Below are 17,267 nucleotides of genomic sequence, written 5' to 3' on the forward strand. Positions count from 1 at the left end.
AATGTCTTCATCATCATCAAAGAATGCCTGGTAATTTATGATGGCACATTTAATTAAAAATGGGCGCTTCATTGGAATCACTGAATTTGGATGACAGCACACTGGAGGCCCCCCAGTATATTACTGTAATAATGCTACAGTTCTCAGGGAAAACAGATTTCATCCCCCCATGAGAATGCAATGAAGAAGAAGAACAGAAGTAACATTAGCTTGTTCTGATAGGAAAAGTAGACTCTCTTGCCAGCCCATCCAGCCCCTGTCAAAGAGTAACAATCTCTTACACTAATGAATTCTGATTTCCCCAAGAAAAGCAGGTGGTGGATGGCATCCCCATGAGGTTTATCATCTCCAAGCAGATTTATAGCTTGTAGTGCCTGGAGAACGCGCAGATACCACATCGATCCATCAGGCACAGGGCTGGTAAAGTGCGTAGAACTTTTGCCATTTGTCTATAGGTGTGCTAAGTGAGCCTTCCATCAATCCTGAACCAACAAACTCCCCTCACAGCACTATGAGTATCAGGATAGCAAAACAGGTTACTTAGGGGATGGTTATTTGCATTTCAAAAGATTATTTTCGAAAAGATTCTTTTCCAGATTTCTCAAAATAGAGAACTTTCTTAAATATCCGCAAATGTGCTATGATTTATGAAATAATATTTACCTGAAACTTTAGAAAAAGAAAAGGCACATAGTGTTTAAATTTCACGTTTCCTGCCACTTGTATCATTATCTTATTTAATCCTCATAGCTACCAATGGAACAAGAGGAAGCCAAACAAAATTGCAAGAAATGTGATAGGAAATAAGATGGGTAAAAATATTAAAATCCATCCTTTGGAAAAACACTGACCTGACACTCCAGGACATGGCTTAATTTCTCAGGTCTGCTACTAAACTGGGCAAGATCTGAGAACCCTCTCAGAACCTCAGTCTCTACATCTATACAGTGAAGTTTGGTGAACGACAACTTGAAAATCTCTTCCAGTAGAAGCAATCCATGTTTCCTTATCTACAATATTTCAATCCAAAGTCAGTAGGGATGACAAAAGCTTTTAAGAGAAAATTAAAATGGGAACAGGCTCTTTTGCTTTACAGCTTTTTCTTTAAAACATGATTAAAGAGATAACCATGGCTTTCATTAGATTCAATTAGTAATTGTATCATAAGCTTAGGAAATAAAAAAGAGAATAGGGCATAATTAACCTTAATCTATTGATTTTGTTTTATTTTAACATAAGTCTCTATTTACAGGAGGAAACTAATTAAAACCACCAGAAAGTGTTCACATAAGAATCAGTGGCAGAAGAATAGCTGTATGTGATTGTAGATATAATGCGTAAAAAATAAACATGAAAGAAAAGTGCAGTCTTTTTAATGAAGGTGATCTATGCTTTATATGTCAGCTTGTTGAGTCATTTCACAATCTGGAAATCAAGAAAAGGACTACATGCACTGTTTTGACACTGTCTCCTCTTGTTCATGGTTTGATGAAAACCTAGCTGATGGGATGCCCTTGTTAATCTTATTTTCCTCCTTCAGTGTTTACGTTGTTAACAGTCAGTGCTGATGTGGAGACAGATCCCAAAACTCCTGATTTTAAGTTTGGAGGCAAGTAAGGAACACAGTTGAGTGGTTAGGATACCAACCTGGGAGTCATCGCCCTTGACTTCTGCATTACTCACCTATTCTAAGATGACCTGTCACATTTTAGTGGGTCCATTTATCCATTTATTAGACAGTTGGTGTGTAAGTGCCTTTTAAGGCCATTTTGTGAAAGATGGTAGGGCAGTATGCAATGGTAATATCTTACCCACCTCCCTTTCACCATTTTTAACTCGAGTTCTTCCTTTGCAAGCCCAGCTTAAATCGCACCTTCTTCACTGAACTTGCACCGTTAAACCACAAACCACAGTCACGTTCTTAGTGATAACACTTATTATTGACCATTTACTTTGTGCCTGCCACTGTGCTAATAATGTTAGTTGACTTGTCACTTTTCATTCTCAAATGATAAATAAGAGTAACAGTTTTCTCATTTTATAGGAGGAGAAACTGGGCTTAAAGAGTTTAAAGAACTTTCCCAAAATCACACAGCTAGTGAATTTCAAAGCTGGGATTTTTGTAATGTTTGTTTGACCCCCAAATTTTGTGCTACTGTTGGCTGTATTATATTTTTTTGAAATTCCTTTTGAGAAGTATTACAGAAGTTGGGCTTGATACTTATAACACATCATTTAATTGTGTGGTTTCTTATGTTATTCTCTAGATATTTTGAATATATACACATTTCTTGCTGTTGTTGATGTCTGTCATTTACTAATCCTAAAATCAATGTGTAGAAGAAGGAGGAAGAAGAGAAGGAAGGAGGAACAGGAGGAAAGAGAGAGAGAGAAGGAAGAAAGAGAGAGAAAAAAGGACTTCCCTTGTTACTAAAAATAAGATGTGTGGTTTAGGTCCTATCCATCACAGGTACCAACTTAAGACACTGATTTAAAACTAACATGGGAGAAAAGACAAGGATTGGGCATCCATTTTCAATGTAGTGAATCTCAGCAGAGACAGTGTGGCCCTGGAGTCTGCCTCTGTGATGGTGGCTTCTAGATCTGGCCATGTTCTCATGGTGGCAGAAGCAGCAGCTCTCCTGGGGGTGCAGGTTTTGTAGTGTGCTTCTCAGAGTAAGTTCTCCAGCCTCAGCCAGAGTATCTGTCATCAGCTTCCCAACAACTCTGCACTCTATTCAACCTGTGATATATTCCTTTCTGCTTAAATTATTTTATTTTTCCTTCTCCAAGGAACGGACTTTATTTTTTTTACAGTTAATAATTGTTTATTATTTACAGTTACAGAAAACGAATTGTAAACAAATCTGCATACATGTTTTGTTGCTGAGATATATGAGACAGTGATCAATAAAAGACTGTCGAGCATAAAAATATATTACATCAGGATAAAATTCTGTGAGGGAAGTGAAATGTAAATACCATTTCAAGGAGTAAAGGGAACAATGTAAAAGTTCTAATTGTTTTTTAAACACTTTTACTGTGGTATGGATCCTGTACAGTAAACTACACATATTTCAAATGTACAATTTGGTGAATTTTGATAGGTGTATACACCAGTGAAATCACTACCACTATCAAGATAGCTAACATTTCCATCACTCCCCAGAAGTTGCAGTTTTCAAATTCCCAGTTATCCTTCCCACCTCCTTTATCGCCTGGTAACCGTAAGTTTGTTCTCTATGTCTGTGAGTCTATTTCTCTTTTGTACATAAGTTCATTTGTGTCCTTTTACTTTTTTTTAATTCCACATATAAGCAATAGCATAAGGCATTTTTCTTTCTCTTTCTGGCTTAAATTAGGTAGCATGGATTTGGTTATCTGCAAATAATCCTGATCGATAACCTAATCAAGTTACTTTTAGTTCCTGTATTAGTTATCTGTCACTATTCAATAAATTACTCCAAAATGTAATGTCTTAAAACAATAAATATGTATTATCTCACAGTTTCTGTGTGTCAAGAATATGGACATGACTTAGATGAGTCCTGTGGTTCAGGAGTGCAATCAAGTTATTGGCCCAAAGGACTGAGGTCTCATCTGAAGGCTTAGCTGGGGAAAGGATCATCTTCCAAGCTCACGCAGTGATTGTTGGCAGCAGGCAGTTTTCCAAGGGTTGAAATGAAGGTCTCACTTCTTTGCTGGCTGCTGGCTGCTGGCTGAATGCTTCTCTGGGTTCCTTGACACATGGGTCTCTTCTAGTGGGACCTTACTTCACCACAACGTGTAAGCAAGAAGGCAACAGACAGAGTCTGTTAGCAAGACAGAAGTTATAGCCTCTTTGAACTTGATCATGGAAGTGATTTCCTGTCACCATTGCCAAATTCTATTGGCATCAAGTCACACACAAAGAAAGGTGAGTCTTTATGTAATAGTAGTAGGCAGTAGGCAGATATGATGGCTAATTTTGTGTGTCAACTTGACATGGCCACTGGATATTTGGTCAAACACCAAATGAGATTAACGTTTAAATCAGTAGGCTTTGAGTAAGGCAGATTATTTTATATAATGTGGCTGGGTCTCATCTAATCAGTTGAAGGTTTTAAGATGAAAAGACTGTAGTCCCCCAAGGAAGGGGGAACTATGCCTTTAGACTACCTTTTGGTTCCTATTACAACATCACCCCTTCCCTGGGTCTCCGGCCTGGTGGCCTGCCCTCCAAATTTCAGATTTGCCAGCCTCCATACTCACACAAGCCTATTCCTTAAAATAATTTTCTCTCACTGTATATATCCACATCTTCTTGGTTCATTAGAGAACCCTGACTTATGCAGTAGGGTTCATTAAAGGCCATCTTAGAGGTCTGCTTCAATAGTTTCAAAAAGAAAATAATAGTGTTTTATGTTAGAGAATACTTCCTCTTTCACCAAATTTAAAAATGTATCTATGGAACCATTTTAGAACAACAAGGGGGCTTAGAGACCATCCAGCCCAACCCTGTTATCTTACAGAGGTAGAAACTGAGAGCCATAAGGTGTAATGACTTAGCGCTACACAGGGACAAAGCCAGGGCAAGAACTCAATTCTCTCTCTTAATGCTGTTACCATTGCCCCATAAACTCTGCAAAGTTGAAAGCTGAGAATTGCACTAGTGTCCAGAAGACGGATTACAGTGAAGGAGAATCTTCATGAGCAGATGAACTACTGGTCAGCTGGGCTGTTCTTCCCTTCAGTCGCTCTTCCTGCAGTGGATAATGCTTTGTGCTGGTGCCACCTCATCCTCCAACCCAGATTCCTGAATGATCAATTGCGCACACAGCCAAGACGACGGGCTGGGTCATGGATCCTGCCAGTGGCTATGGAACAGAGCAAAACTAACTGGCCATGAGGGGATGAAACCCCTGACCTTGGCCTCATTAGTGCTGAGCTCTAACCAACTCTTAGACATGCATCGTATCATTTGTCTTTAAAACTACCTTTGAATCGGCTATATTACTCTCTTATTAACATCTGGTAGCTGGAAACAATTTAATTGATTTCTCCAGTGCTTTTTATAAGTGCAGAATGTTGATGACTGGGTACATAACCAAAAATTAAACTCACATTTAAAGAATTCTTAATTAAAATGGACCCCTCTAACCCCCCAAAACACCTGAAATATAAACTAGGCTAACAAGAGCCATTGGGATAGATTTTCTTGTTTACTGCTATTTACACATGGAGGGAAATCTAAGGATGCATGTCAAACATTGCACTCAACCTGGGTGTTCATGATTTGAGACAATTTGTGGAGATTACAATCTTGGATTTTCTAATGCACGTCAGCCATAAATCCTGTTCCTTCTTCTTGTCCAGCCAGGGGAAAAATCAATGCTTCTAGGTAAGGCATGTTGATTACAAATTATTTCGAGCAGTTATTTTAAAATGACATCCAAGCTCGAGTGAGAGTTTGACTTAAAGTCATTTAATCAAGGATATTAAATTAAAGGATCACTCTGCCCTGGTGTGATGGGTTGTAGAAGGAAGGAAAATGAACATTAACATGCATTATGCCAGGTGCTTAACGTGTGTTCTAACATTTGAACCTCACTACAAACCAAGAGACAGACATTTTTATCCATATTCTATTGCTCAGAAATCTTAGGGTCAGAGAAGTTCAATAACATTCTCAAGGATACGCAGTTCTCAGCTGCCTGGGGCGCAGGAATAAACGTCAAGTTTATTCACTTCATTTCCCATCTTCAGTTCTCTCTGCTGTGTCCCCTCTACCATCAGGTTATGTTCAGCACATATAAAATAAGGTTAGGGTCTTTGTCTTCCTACCCTTCCCTCCTCTTCACTTCTCCTCTCCCCAGACACACTCTGCCACTCACCCCTCTCCTACTCTCTCTAATTCTTATGGAGACACACATGCAGAGTGTCCGCACACACATACATACACACATGCTCATGACAGAGAGGCCAAGACAGGATTAGTATCTGAGAGGCCAGAACTGCAGTCTTGACTCCATGTGTCATTTCAGACAAGAGACTAATTTCAGCTTCCTCATTAGTTAATACACTTGTTCCCTATGATCTTTCCTTTTTCTAAAAGTATATAACTAAATGTTGATCATTAAGTATTTTTATACTTCATATTTCCCTAAGTAAAGTGATATTATCTAGTTACTTTGATGCCTCCACATTGCCGGCAACTTCAAGCCTCTAATCCTATGCTGTCCAATATGGTAGCCATTAGTGGCCTAATGTGGCTGGTGCAACTGAGGAAGTAAATTTTAACTTAATTTAATTTAATTTAATTTTGACATTGAAGCCGGGTAAAAACTACACAAATTTCATTGTTTTATTAGGAGCAGATTTCACTGTAACCATTGAAATTTTTGCATCTGAGTTGAAATATATAAAATATATACCAGACTTCAAAATCTTAGTTTAAAAACAAAAATATAAAATATCTCATTAACTTTTGATAATAATTACATGTTGCAATGATAATATTTTAGGGGTACTTGCTTAAATACATTATTAAATTAATTTCCACCTGTTTCTCTTTTTAACATTTTTTATTGTGACTACTAGAAAATCTGAAATTACATCTGTGGCTTGCATTATATTTCTACTGGACAGGGCTGCTCTGATCTGTTCTCACGGATGCAGTTGGTCCAGAGTGGGGTCCAAATATCTGTGACTTCAGGTGATCTTGAAGTCCAGCTGCTTTTGAGAATGACTGCCAGAAGTTACAGCAAAATCTTTTTTACAGCAAATGCACTGTGGTTTACTTTTTAATATAATAGGATTAAGTAGTCTTGCTTTTTGCTGTGTGTGTGTGTGTGTCTGTGTGTGTGTGACTCGTTCTTCTCCATCTTAACTGGAGGAAAAGAATGTCTTCTTTATCACCACTTTATAAGACGCAGATATGGCAGAAGAAATGTTACATCTAACTCACTTGAAAAGTTAGCATAAAATTGTGAGCTGGGTAAGGATGATACAAATGATCTGCTATACAGACAAGGGAGAGCCTCCTTCAGAAAGCTGGCCATTCTCCGTTCTAGAGGTGAGCTGGCACTGCTTTTGTTTTTGTTTTTGTTTTCATGTGAGAATAGTGATGCCAACTTTAACAAGAACGAAGACTCTAGGGGGGCAGGGTAGTAGATACAGCAGAGTAACACTATCTCACCTTCTTCCTGGACTGAGTTCCTATAGCAGAGTCCAAAGGCTAAAAACCCCATTTCACAAGTTCCCTGAAGCCTTGATAACAGATGTGATTTAGGTCTGGCAGAACGTAAGCATCCATGGGAAATTTGGAAGTGGGGATGTGAAGTCGAAGCCACACCTAGTAGCCACGTTAAAAGAAATGAGTGAAATTCCATTTACCCTACCATATCTAAAATAATCTAATTTAGACAAATCAGCATACAATTATTAGTAAGCTACTTTATCTTCTTTTTAACTACAAAGTCTTTAAAGTACAGGGTATATTTTACACTTGTCACCAGCTGCATTTGGACTAGCCAGTTCTCAAGTGCTTAGTGGCTACTTGGGTCAGCAAACTTTTCCCACGAAAAGTCAGATAGAAATATTTTAGAATCTGTGGACCACAAACAGTTTCTATGGCATGGGCGTCTTTATTTTTGTTCTGATTTTAAAGCAAACTGCTTTAATGTAAAAGCTGTCCTTAGGACACGTACAGGCCACCTCGGGCGGTAGTTCCCACCATAGCTCTATTGTGACGCACTGGCCCTTTTAGCTCCAGTGCTCAGTCCTTCCTGCTGTCATAGCAAGAGGAAACGCTCTTCTCTGGAACTGAACTAGGCTGAACCCCTACCGAGGATTGTTCTCTTCATTCTACAGAAGAGGACACTGAGGTCTAGAGAATTTGAGCAACTTTCCAAGGTCATATAGCTGGTAATTGGCAGAGCTAGAGGGAAAATTCCTGTCTACCCAGCTCCAAAACTCACGTAGGACGCTGCATCATACATGCTCCATTATTAAGACTTTCTTTAGCTTGATGAATGAACCTTCATGAATCCATTCATTTAGCTTACAAGTATGTATTGAATGAATATTTATGCAACCTATAAATATATGTGCTACATACAAATAATTGGGATAGTGTCCTCGTTCCACATGTAAGCTCTTTGAAAAGGCTCAAATGTCTTATCAATTTAATTTATGAGGTACAAAATGAAGTGGAAAATTGACAATTATTTGCTTACTTCAATCAATATAGATAGCAAACCTGATAATTCAAGTTTGAACCAGTTAGCCCCAAATTGTCAGATGTACGAACATTTTTATGTTCTTATTCTTTTTCTAATTCAAGATCTTTTAGTAGCTTCAGACAGAATAAAGAGGTGCTAACACAGGTACAGAGTCAAGCAGTAACGGCCAACATTTAACCAATATAATAACAGTAGTCGATCTTCAGTTAGGCTAGCATGTTAGTATATTTGTTTAGTTGCATGATTATTCACTCTCTAAAACTTTTTACCTCTTTTTTTGGGAGGCCAATAGCCCTCTAAAATTCTCTGGCTTTGCTAAACATACTACAAGCGGATCACTTATTATTTCTCTTTATAAAATTTAATAAAGTCTCATTATAAAAATGATTTCTTTTTAGACCAGCTCTCCATTACCAATCCCTGCTGGAACTGCTATTAAAATGTAAACTGGACTTTTCTGATGTTCCTCATTTAAAAATCCCAACATAAATGTCTTTCCCTTCAACACCTTCTCTATGCTAAACTGTGTAGTTGGTCTACACTGGATCACCTCCTTTGGGACCTGGAATACGTTCATCTACGTAACGCCTCACCTTGACTAACACAGTGTTTTCCACGTTGCACAATTCCTAACAAGTATGCATAAATAGAGCATCTTTAAGGGAAGTCAGGAGCTTCTCTCATTTTGTTTTTTCTTTTCATGTCATGTGGCAAATGACATTATTTTTAGTATGCACTATATTTTCCACTGTAACACCTGGAGATGCTGTCAGGTTGGATGTGAAGAGTTTGAGTTTGGGAGCCCCTCTCCTCTCCAGGAAAATACAGATAGATTTGGGCTGAGGACTAGGAGCTTGAGGAATATCTCCATTAGCTATAGGGATATTTTTATAGTATTTTTAGGACACTAATCCAAAAAGAAGAATCTTTTTCTGATACTATTAAGACCGGTACAGATCTTTCCCCCTTGAATTAGGGAGGAAAACAAAAGGAAAGAGAATACTAGGAGGAAAAAAGCATCCATTCTTCAGGGGCTTAGATGGAAAGTCAGGAAAGTTCTGTATCATTAAATTTCATCATTGTAAGACTAACTTTGTTTTATTCCAAGCTGTGGAATCATTTTCATTAGGAATAAAATAAATATCAATGATAATTTGATACAAGTGGTAAAATTTGACAATTGAATAGTGGATCAATAACTGAACTAGTTGATTTTCAGTGTATTTATACACACACGCACACATACATTTATATTTGTATATATGCATATATCTCACAATTAAATACTAAGACATATATATGTATAAGGAATGTTATAGTAATTTAAATCATGTTTTTACTTTTTTATCTACTTTTGCAATATAAATGAAGTTTGATTACAATTCTAGTAGACTGGCTGGCCAGGAACGTGTTTATTTTTCACACATACTTATTAAACCGACACCTTTAAGGAAATATCTTCAGGTTTTTCAGCTTATTCAATTTTTCTTTTTAATTGTAGGGTAAAAATGCTTAGAAACATTTTGCAATGTCAACTGACAGCCTCCATGTAATGGTCTCTCTCTCTCTCACACATTAAAGTGCAAAATGTACCCCTGCTTCCTCTTATGTGTCTCTTTCACCATCAGCATCTTACAGACACTGAAAAGGGTACAGAGTTGAGGGAAGAGTTTACACGCACTTTTTTTTTTTTTTAGTTACTGACACGTTATTGAACTTGTTTACTAACTAACAGTATATTACCTTTTAGCTGATCTAAGTTTCTGGGAAACAGAAACATTCCATAAACTGAGAAAATGAAAAGTTTTCAATGTCTCCAAAGAATAAAACAGATAGCTGTGCAGGTAAGTATAAAACTTGAAGGCATTTTACTCTAATCTTTTCTTTAGAGCAAAAGAAGACCTGGATTTGAATTCTGGGTCATCTTCTTTTCAAATGAAAAAGTTATTTAGCCTTTCTCAACATTTCTAAACCTCTGTGAAGTTATTGTGAGGACCAACACAGATAATTTCATATATAACGTCGTCTAGTACAATGCCTTACAAAAAGGGAGCACTGAGGAAAGGACAGTTGATATAATTTTTATGTTCTTATGGGGAAAATGTGATTTTAAGGATAGATGGTAACATCTAAATCTATTAAATTTAGAGAAGTTTTTATTCACTGCAGACATAGGATCTTTCATATTGTCCTAAGCCACAATAGACGCAAAATAAGTTTATTACAATGGGATTAATTTAAATACAACACAATCAACTAAGAAAACAGTTCACACTGTAAAATAGGAACAGGGCCAATTTTGCAGAGCACGGAGAACTCTATGCCTCTAGTAATTATAAAGATAATTCACGAAAACTATTTGCATTTGCATTCTAGAAATACTCATGTTTTGTAAGTTGATGTTGTGTGTCCATAAGTTGAAAAAGCAGCTTAGTAAATTGGTTAGCACAGACTTTCAAGCAGTCAGTGCTGTGCTATGAGTTGTCACTGGAAACAATGAATGATTAAATATTCAGATATTGTAAGCTTGTTATTAAACCACTGGTTGCTTGAAATCAACCATGGTAACCATAGTAGGAGCATTTCCACCAAGGAAATCAACAAATGCTACAAATCTCAGGTTTTCCCCACCCCTCATCTCAAAGACCTGGCTTACCAGTAAACTACTGATAAACTGCTGATGCAGGCACATATATATTTTATTGCCAGCTTTAACATTTATTTGTTTTATACAGGTTACTTTGTATTTCTCTCCTGCAGTTTTCCTCATCTAGAAAATAATACAATTATTTCTTTGTCATAAGGTTGCTTTTGATTAATCCATTTAAGTTACATAATCACCTAATTTTGTAAATGGTAGTTAATACCGATTAGCCAAAATCATGAAAGAGACAACAATGAAGAGAAAATCAGAAACTAAAAGTAAATGAAGAACCTTCTGAAAACAGAGTATTTTTCTCTGTGTTAGCAGGTACCATTCAGCAAGTGATTCTAAATATATAATAAAGAAGAGGCGATCCACTCTACACGAGGTTGACTCACCATGAAGAGGCGGCTGCGTGCTCCTCCACTCTCCCCAGAGGGTGAGATGAGAGAGTCAGTTCCCCCAGAGGCACTCTCTTGGTGAGCTCGTTGTTCCGGGACTGGTTCATATAAGCTGTCCATAGAGCCCTCCTGCAATGAAGAGATTTATGAGTCAAGGAATAACAAAATGATCATTTTCATTGAAAACTCATCTACTCTACCAACCCAGCTTTATACACTACTCCATCTAAATTAGCCTGTGCATAGTGATTATGAGTTGATGGTATACCAGTTTTCAGCAGTGAGCTAGACAGTGAAGAGAGGCCTTCTCAGCCCTCATTACAGAGCCAGGAATTCAAACAAGACTAAGTGCTGGGGAGTCATGCACAAAATGAGGCCATTTCTCAAGAAGCATGGTGGAGACATCAAGTTCAAGGCACGAAATAAAGGCCTATTTGGACACCAGTAAGCTGTGCTGGGTGTCAGGTCACAGGTTTTAGTTATATGTTTCCCTCTAATTAGAGTACTAATTAGCACTAATTAGAATGATATCTTTGTATAAGAAACAGAATCTGTTCTACTTTGGCTACCTCTTCTGCAGAGTTGTCTTTACAATCATCTTACAAAGGAACTCTCAGGATAAGATGGATACAAGTACGCTCTGAAACAGCAAAACTATTTCACAAGCACAGTAAAGGCATTAATATTAATGTTTACTATTTATACTAATAAAATATTGTTTGTTTTTATCCTTTTATGGAATTATGAATTTTAAAATATCTGAGTTTACATTTAAAACCATTGTGTGTTCCACTGGAGATCAGAGAAGCCCAGCTAAAAGAATTATGGGCTGACGGACCTGACAACTGTTGATTGAGCAAAAATTCTTATTGAAAGGGCTATCTTGAAGATTACGACTCAAAATTGGAGGAATTAAGGGGATGGGCAGTAGAAAGAATCACAATATGTGAAATTCTTAAAAAACTTACTGACAAATAATTTTGCCTCCCTTACACAATTGAAAAAAAGACCTTCACACTTTTTGTAGGAAGGGAAAAAAAAAACATTGAGGACTCCATGGTTAATCTTCTTTGTGTTTGACTTGTTATATTTTTTCTTTTCGAGACAGAATTGGTCTAGTGATGGCACCATCCAGAAACAGTCTTAAGAGAGAGCAGTATATGCTTAGTATATTGAAAATTTCTAGACAGAGTGATGAGTGATACTGATAATGGTGTCATCAAAATAAAGATCTGTTGGATTATTATAAAGTTTTATTGCTTGAAACAATGGGTGAAAAAACAGTGTTTCACTGAAAAATATTCACATGTTTAAAAAGTATTTTATTAAGATGGAAGCAAAGTGAAGATTGAATTGTATTCACATTGTCTACCTTTAGAAATTTCAACCCTACAGTTTCATAATTCAAGTAACCCCTGCACATGGCAACTTATTGGGAAAATTTAAAGGATGTAAGTGAGCCCTAAGCATGTGTGGTCTGAAATACATAAACATGTAGGGAAAGCAAAAACCTAACAGAAGCACAGAGTGGTGAGTGAAGGCTAAGCTTTGGACCTGTTAGTTGCCCACCCACAAACAGGCAGCACCATGGACCGTGGGCTTTGTGGTTTAATATAGATATCCTCCATGTAAAGCAAATCCCTGCTCAAGTCCAGGGGCTACAGCAGCACGTGCAGCTATGAAAGGAGGCTGAAGAAAGCTCCTTCCAGTAGCTGCTGGGGCTCTTGCTTCAAGAAAGCTCTAGCCAGTGAAGCACAATTCAACCACACAGCCAGCAAACTGGGATCAGAAACAAGCTGCCAGCTAGTTCAGTGACGGGATCAGTAACACACCAAATACCACCTTGGGATAGGATCCCTGGACCAGCAATGTAAGCCTAGGTTCTAACCTTGGGCCTCAGAGAGACTTGAGATTCATGCCTCACAACTAGATGGAGAAAGATGAAGAGGCTAGGAAGGAGGAAAAAGAGAGGCAGGGAAGGGTGGAGGTGGATGGGGGGAGGAGAGGGAGAGACAGACAGAGATACAGATGGAGAGACAGAGACAGAGAAAAGGGAAAAAGAGTTATCATTCAACAGTAGCCAGAACGCATGAAGGGATCAAATGCTGAGAAAGTCAACTGAATTGACAATCTGAAAAGAAAACCACTTCATTCCCAATGAAATTAAAATCATAAAATGGACGGAGAAATAATTTAAGAAAGACTATCATCTTCACAGAGCTAAATAAAAAAGAAATATGCAATTAAAATTAAATAACCTACAATGAAACCAAAACTGACAGAAAAGAAACAAGAACCATTAAATAGCAACAAAAAATAAACAATTTAAAAAAAATTGAAAAAATATATAATCATATAAATTTGTATGAAATAATCAAAATTTGGGATGAACTCTAGAACTCTCAAAAGAATTGGAAGATGCTAGAGAGTTCACCAGGGTGCAGCATGAAAGAATAAATAGAAAACACATGAAATATTGAAATAAAAGTGTCTATTGGGACATGTTGAGACACTACAGCATAGGATTAATAGGAATTCTAGAAAAATAAAACGACAGATTTTTCTTTCATTTTAAGAAAATTATAGACCAATTTTACTTATAGCTTTAAAAATCCTAAGTGTAATGTTAACAAAATTAAATTGAATAATGTATATAAAAATACACCATGGCCAATCAGTGTTTAATATAAGAATATAAGGATGTTTTAACATTTAAATATACTATTAACATGTTTAAAAAGACAGCTTATTCTTTCAATAAATATTCTAAGGTATCTGAAAAATTTATTATTCATCTTTGATAAAATCTTAGCAAACTGGGAAAAGACAGGACTTCCTTAACCTTATTAGGGTTATTTATCAAAAACCTTGGGAAGACTCAATTAGAAGTAATTACATGAATGTTGGAAGCAAGACTAGGATGTCTGCCATTATAGCATTTTTACTTGTCAATGCGATGGAAGACAGAGAAGCAGAGAACGGTGCAATTGCTAAAGAAGAGGAAATGCGCAGGTTGCCTATGTTAAAAATCAAAAATAAACCAGAGACTACAGGAATTTTAAAAATTCAGCAAAACTAATCATCTGCATTATCAATATCTGAAAATCAACAATGTATCTATAAATCAGCAAGAACAAATGAGGGGAAAAAATCACAACAGCAACCAGAGCTTAGCAATAAAGTTAGTAGAAGATGTGTAAGAATAATATAGAGAAAATTATAAAACATCATTAAAGACCATGAAGAAGATTAGAATAAATGAAGAGCTTTATTTGTTTGTGAATGGGAGAACTCAACCCCATTATGAAGTCAATTTCCCATAAAGATGGTGTGAAATTCAAATCCATTTTAATCAAAACCCCATCAAAGATTTTCATATAACTTAAAAGATGATTCTGTATTCACACAGAAGCACAGAGACTTAAAAAGCCCACATTTTGAAGAAGGACAAGGAGAAGGTATTCTTCTGAATAACATGTCTCCTTGGCATTAGAATGATCTTAGTAGATACACAGAACAGTCATAAAGAAGGGATGGAGGTAAACCAATGGGGTAAAATACATAAACCAAATAAAGAGAGATGCAGCATTTCAAGCCACTGAAGAAACAGTGCAGGGATAATTGATTAGTGACTTTATTGGGTTACAAAGCCAAGTTAAACTCAATAACTATTTGATGAGCTCAACAGGAAAATCATCATGCTTCTAATAAGCCATCTTTCTAAAAGCCTTATCACTGTGTAAAACTCTAAGAAAAATTCTGGAGTCAGAGTGGCACACATAAAAGGATGTTCCTGCCTCCCTTTTGAGAGACAGACCCCATTTGGAGTTTATAGATCTAAAATAATAGCAATCACCTTTAATGGATTATTTATAGGATCCTTGGTTCAGAATGGGTAGTTCATTAAATCTGGCTTTATATTTCTCTTAAAAACCCCATTTACTAAAAGATTTACAATTTCTCCTACACTTAAGAGAATGTTTAACTCTTTCACTGGCTTTCCTTAGTGGTAGTCTTAATGTGATGCTTGCTACTTAAAATCACCTCCTTCCTAGAGGTTTAGAGGTCAATATATTTCTATATACCTCCACTTTTTAATTCTTCGACCTCTCTTTCCACTAAGTCAGTAGTTTTTAATCTCTTCTTAAAAATGCTGTGTCCCATATGTTCACATTCCTGCAGGCACAGATAAAATATGTTTTGAATTATGCACAAATTCCTGGCAAAAACTGTAACCCCACCCCTTTTTCACAGCTCATAACAGCACAGTAGGGTGTCACAACACCCTGGTTGAGAGCCCTTATGCTAAATAACATTATTTCTTTCACAAGAAGAAATTTTTAAAAATACCTAAAACAATTTTGATGTTTTTCCAAGTACCTTGTGGATGTTTTCTTATTAAAGCAACTAAATTTGGCCACATATAAGTTTTGGAATGCTTAAACAAAATAAGTCAGCAGATCATGATGGTTCGATCTAATGCAGTATGTTTCTAGGCAAGTCACTTTTTAAGGATAACTTTAGAAGATACAAAAGAGTTGCAGTCAAACTGAGTCCATGAGGCATGGCTCTGAAGCGATCCTTTTTGAGTATGTGCTCCCATCCTTATAGTACAGAGAAAGACAATCATGCTCATTATATGGTTATATGTCTTTAGTTGCAGGATTACAAAGCATATGCCATGCTATGCTGAGCTATGCTATGTTATAGAAACATTAGCATACTGATTATAGGACCATTCAGAGTGATTTTGGAACGCAATCGTGTCTGTTGCTACACTGCCTATTTCCACGGGAAGTATATTCACATAAACCATATATAGCTCTTTTAGAGCAACTAGGAAAGAATGCACAATACCACTTAAATCACCTGAAATGGGATTTCCCCAGTCAGATTTATATGGCACAAAGCAAAGTTGAGCACTGGTAGTTATTCTGTAAATTGGGACTATACAGGCACCCCGCACTCGATGATTCAGCCTGCCATATCTCACAATTGCATTTCATTTTTCAAGATGCTTTAAGATTAAATCCCTTATCTTGGCTTAAAATGCCTCCTGTTTAGGTACTGCAACCTATGTCAGCACCATCTCTAGCACTTATGTTAATCTTATTTGCAATTTGGAAAGAAAACAAACATCAAAGCAAACCATTTTATTTCCTCAAACGACAGGGATCTCCCATCAACATCTTGAAAAACCAATGAATAGGCATAATACCCTGCTGTAAACACAGATAGAAATGAATAAAATTATTTTTGAAATGCATTTTTAGCTTTGGCAAATGGTCACAATTGCAGGTTAGAGTTATAAAGTATTTCCAGATCTGTGACTACTGGCTAACTTTCCCTGATCCACTTCAGGCTAAAGGAAAAAAAAAAAAAAGCAATAATGTAAAAAAGAATTGGAGAGGCGCTTATACCCTTGAATGAGCACATCTGTAGGACTGGATTAATCTATTGTACCTTGCACTTACAGTGCTGTGTAACTCAGAAAGTTGCCTCCATGGTAGTTTAACCAAGCCAACATTGAATGGAATTCATTATTCAAGCAATAAAGAAGAAATTGTGATTCCTAGGAATGTCCCAAAGCAAAGCAAGCAACCCAAATGCAACACATTTTGCAAAATAAAAAAAAAAAACACTCATACACAATAATAAAAAGAAGAAAAGATTTCCTCAAAAACACTATTTACATCTCACACTTAGAAATTCAGTTTCAAAATGTTAAGTAACTAGTAATTGTTAGGGATAAATTTGTACTTTTTTTGTAAATTACTTGCCTTCGAATGAATATCGTTGGCTAAAATTCTTTAACAAAACCATCCTTTTTCTGATGTGGACTTTCTAATGAGACCCTAGAATGTATTAATCTCCCCACTTAGGAAGTTAAGGGTATACCCTAACTCCATATAGTAAAATACAAATGAGGATATAAATGGTGCATGTGAAAAAACTTACCAGCGAAAAGCAGAAAAGATTCATTTTGGTCAGCTCCAGTCC

General features: G+C 36.7%; 1 protein-coding gene across 1 annotated transcript in view; it reads right to left on the minus strand.

The window, feature by feature from the left end:
- The window catches only part of SAMSN1 (SAM domain, SH3 domain and nuclear localization signals 1), a 128,238-nt gene extending 110,971 nt beyond the window's left edge, over positions 1-17,267 (minus strand). The window contains exons 1-2 of the mRNA XM_006216127.4: positions 17,226-17,267; positions 11,265-11,396 (exon numbers count right to left, since the gene is read on the minus strand). Of these exons, the coding sequence (XP_006216189.2) occupies positions 11,265-11,396; positions 17,226-17,249 (156 nt within the window). The 5' untranslated portion in view covers positions 17,250-17,267. The remainder of the gene's footprint in view (positions 1-11,264; positions 11,397-17,225) is intronic.

Source organism: Vicugna pacos, chromosome 1 (assembly GCF_048564905.1).
Source record: "Vicugna pacos chromosome 1, VicPac4, whole genome shotgun sequence".
Taxonomy (NCBI): Eukaryota; Metazoa; Chordata; class Mammalia; order Artiodactyla; family Camelidae; genus Vicugna; species Vicugna pacos.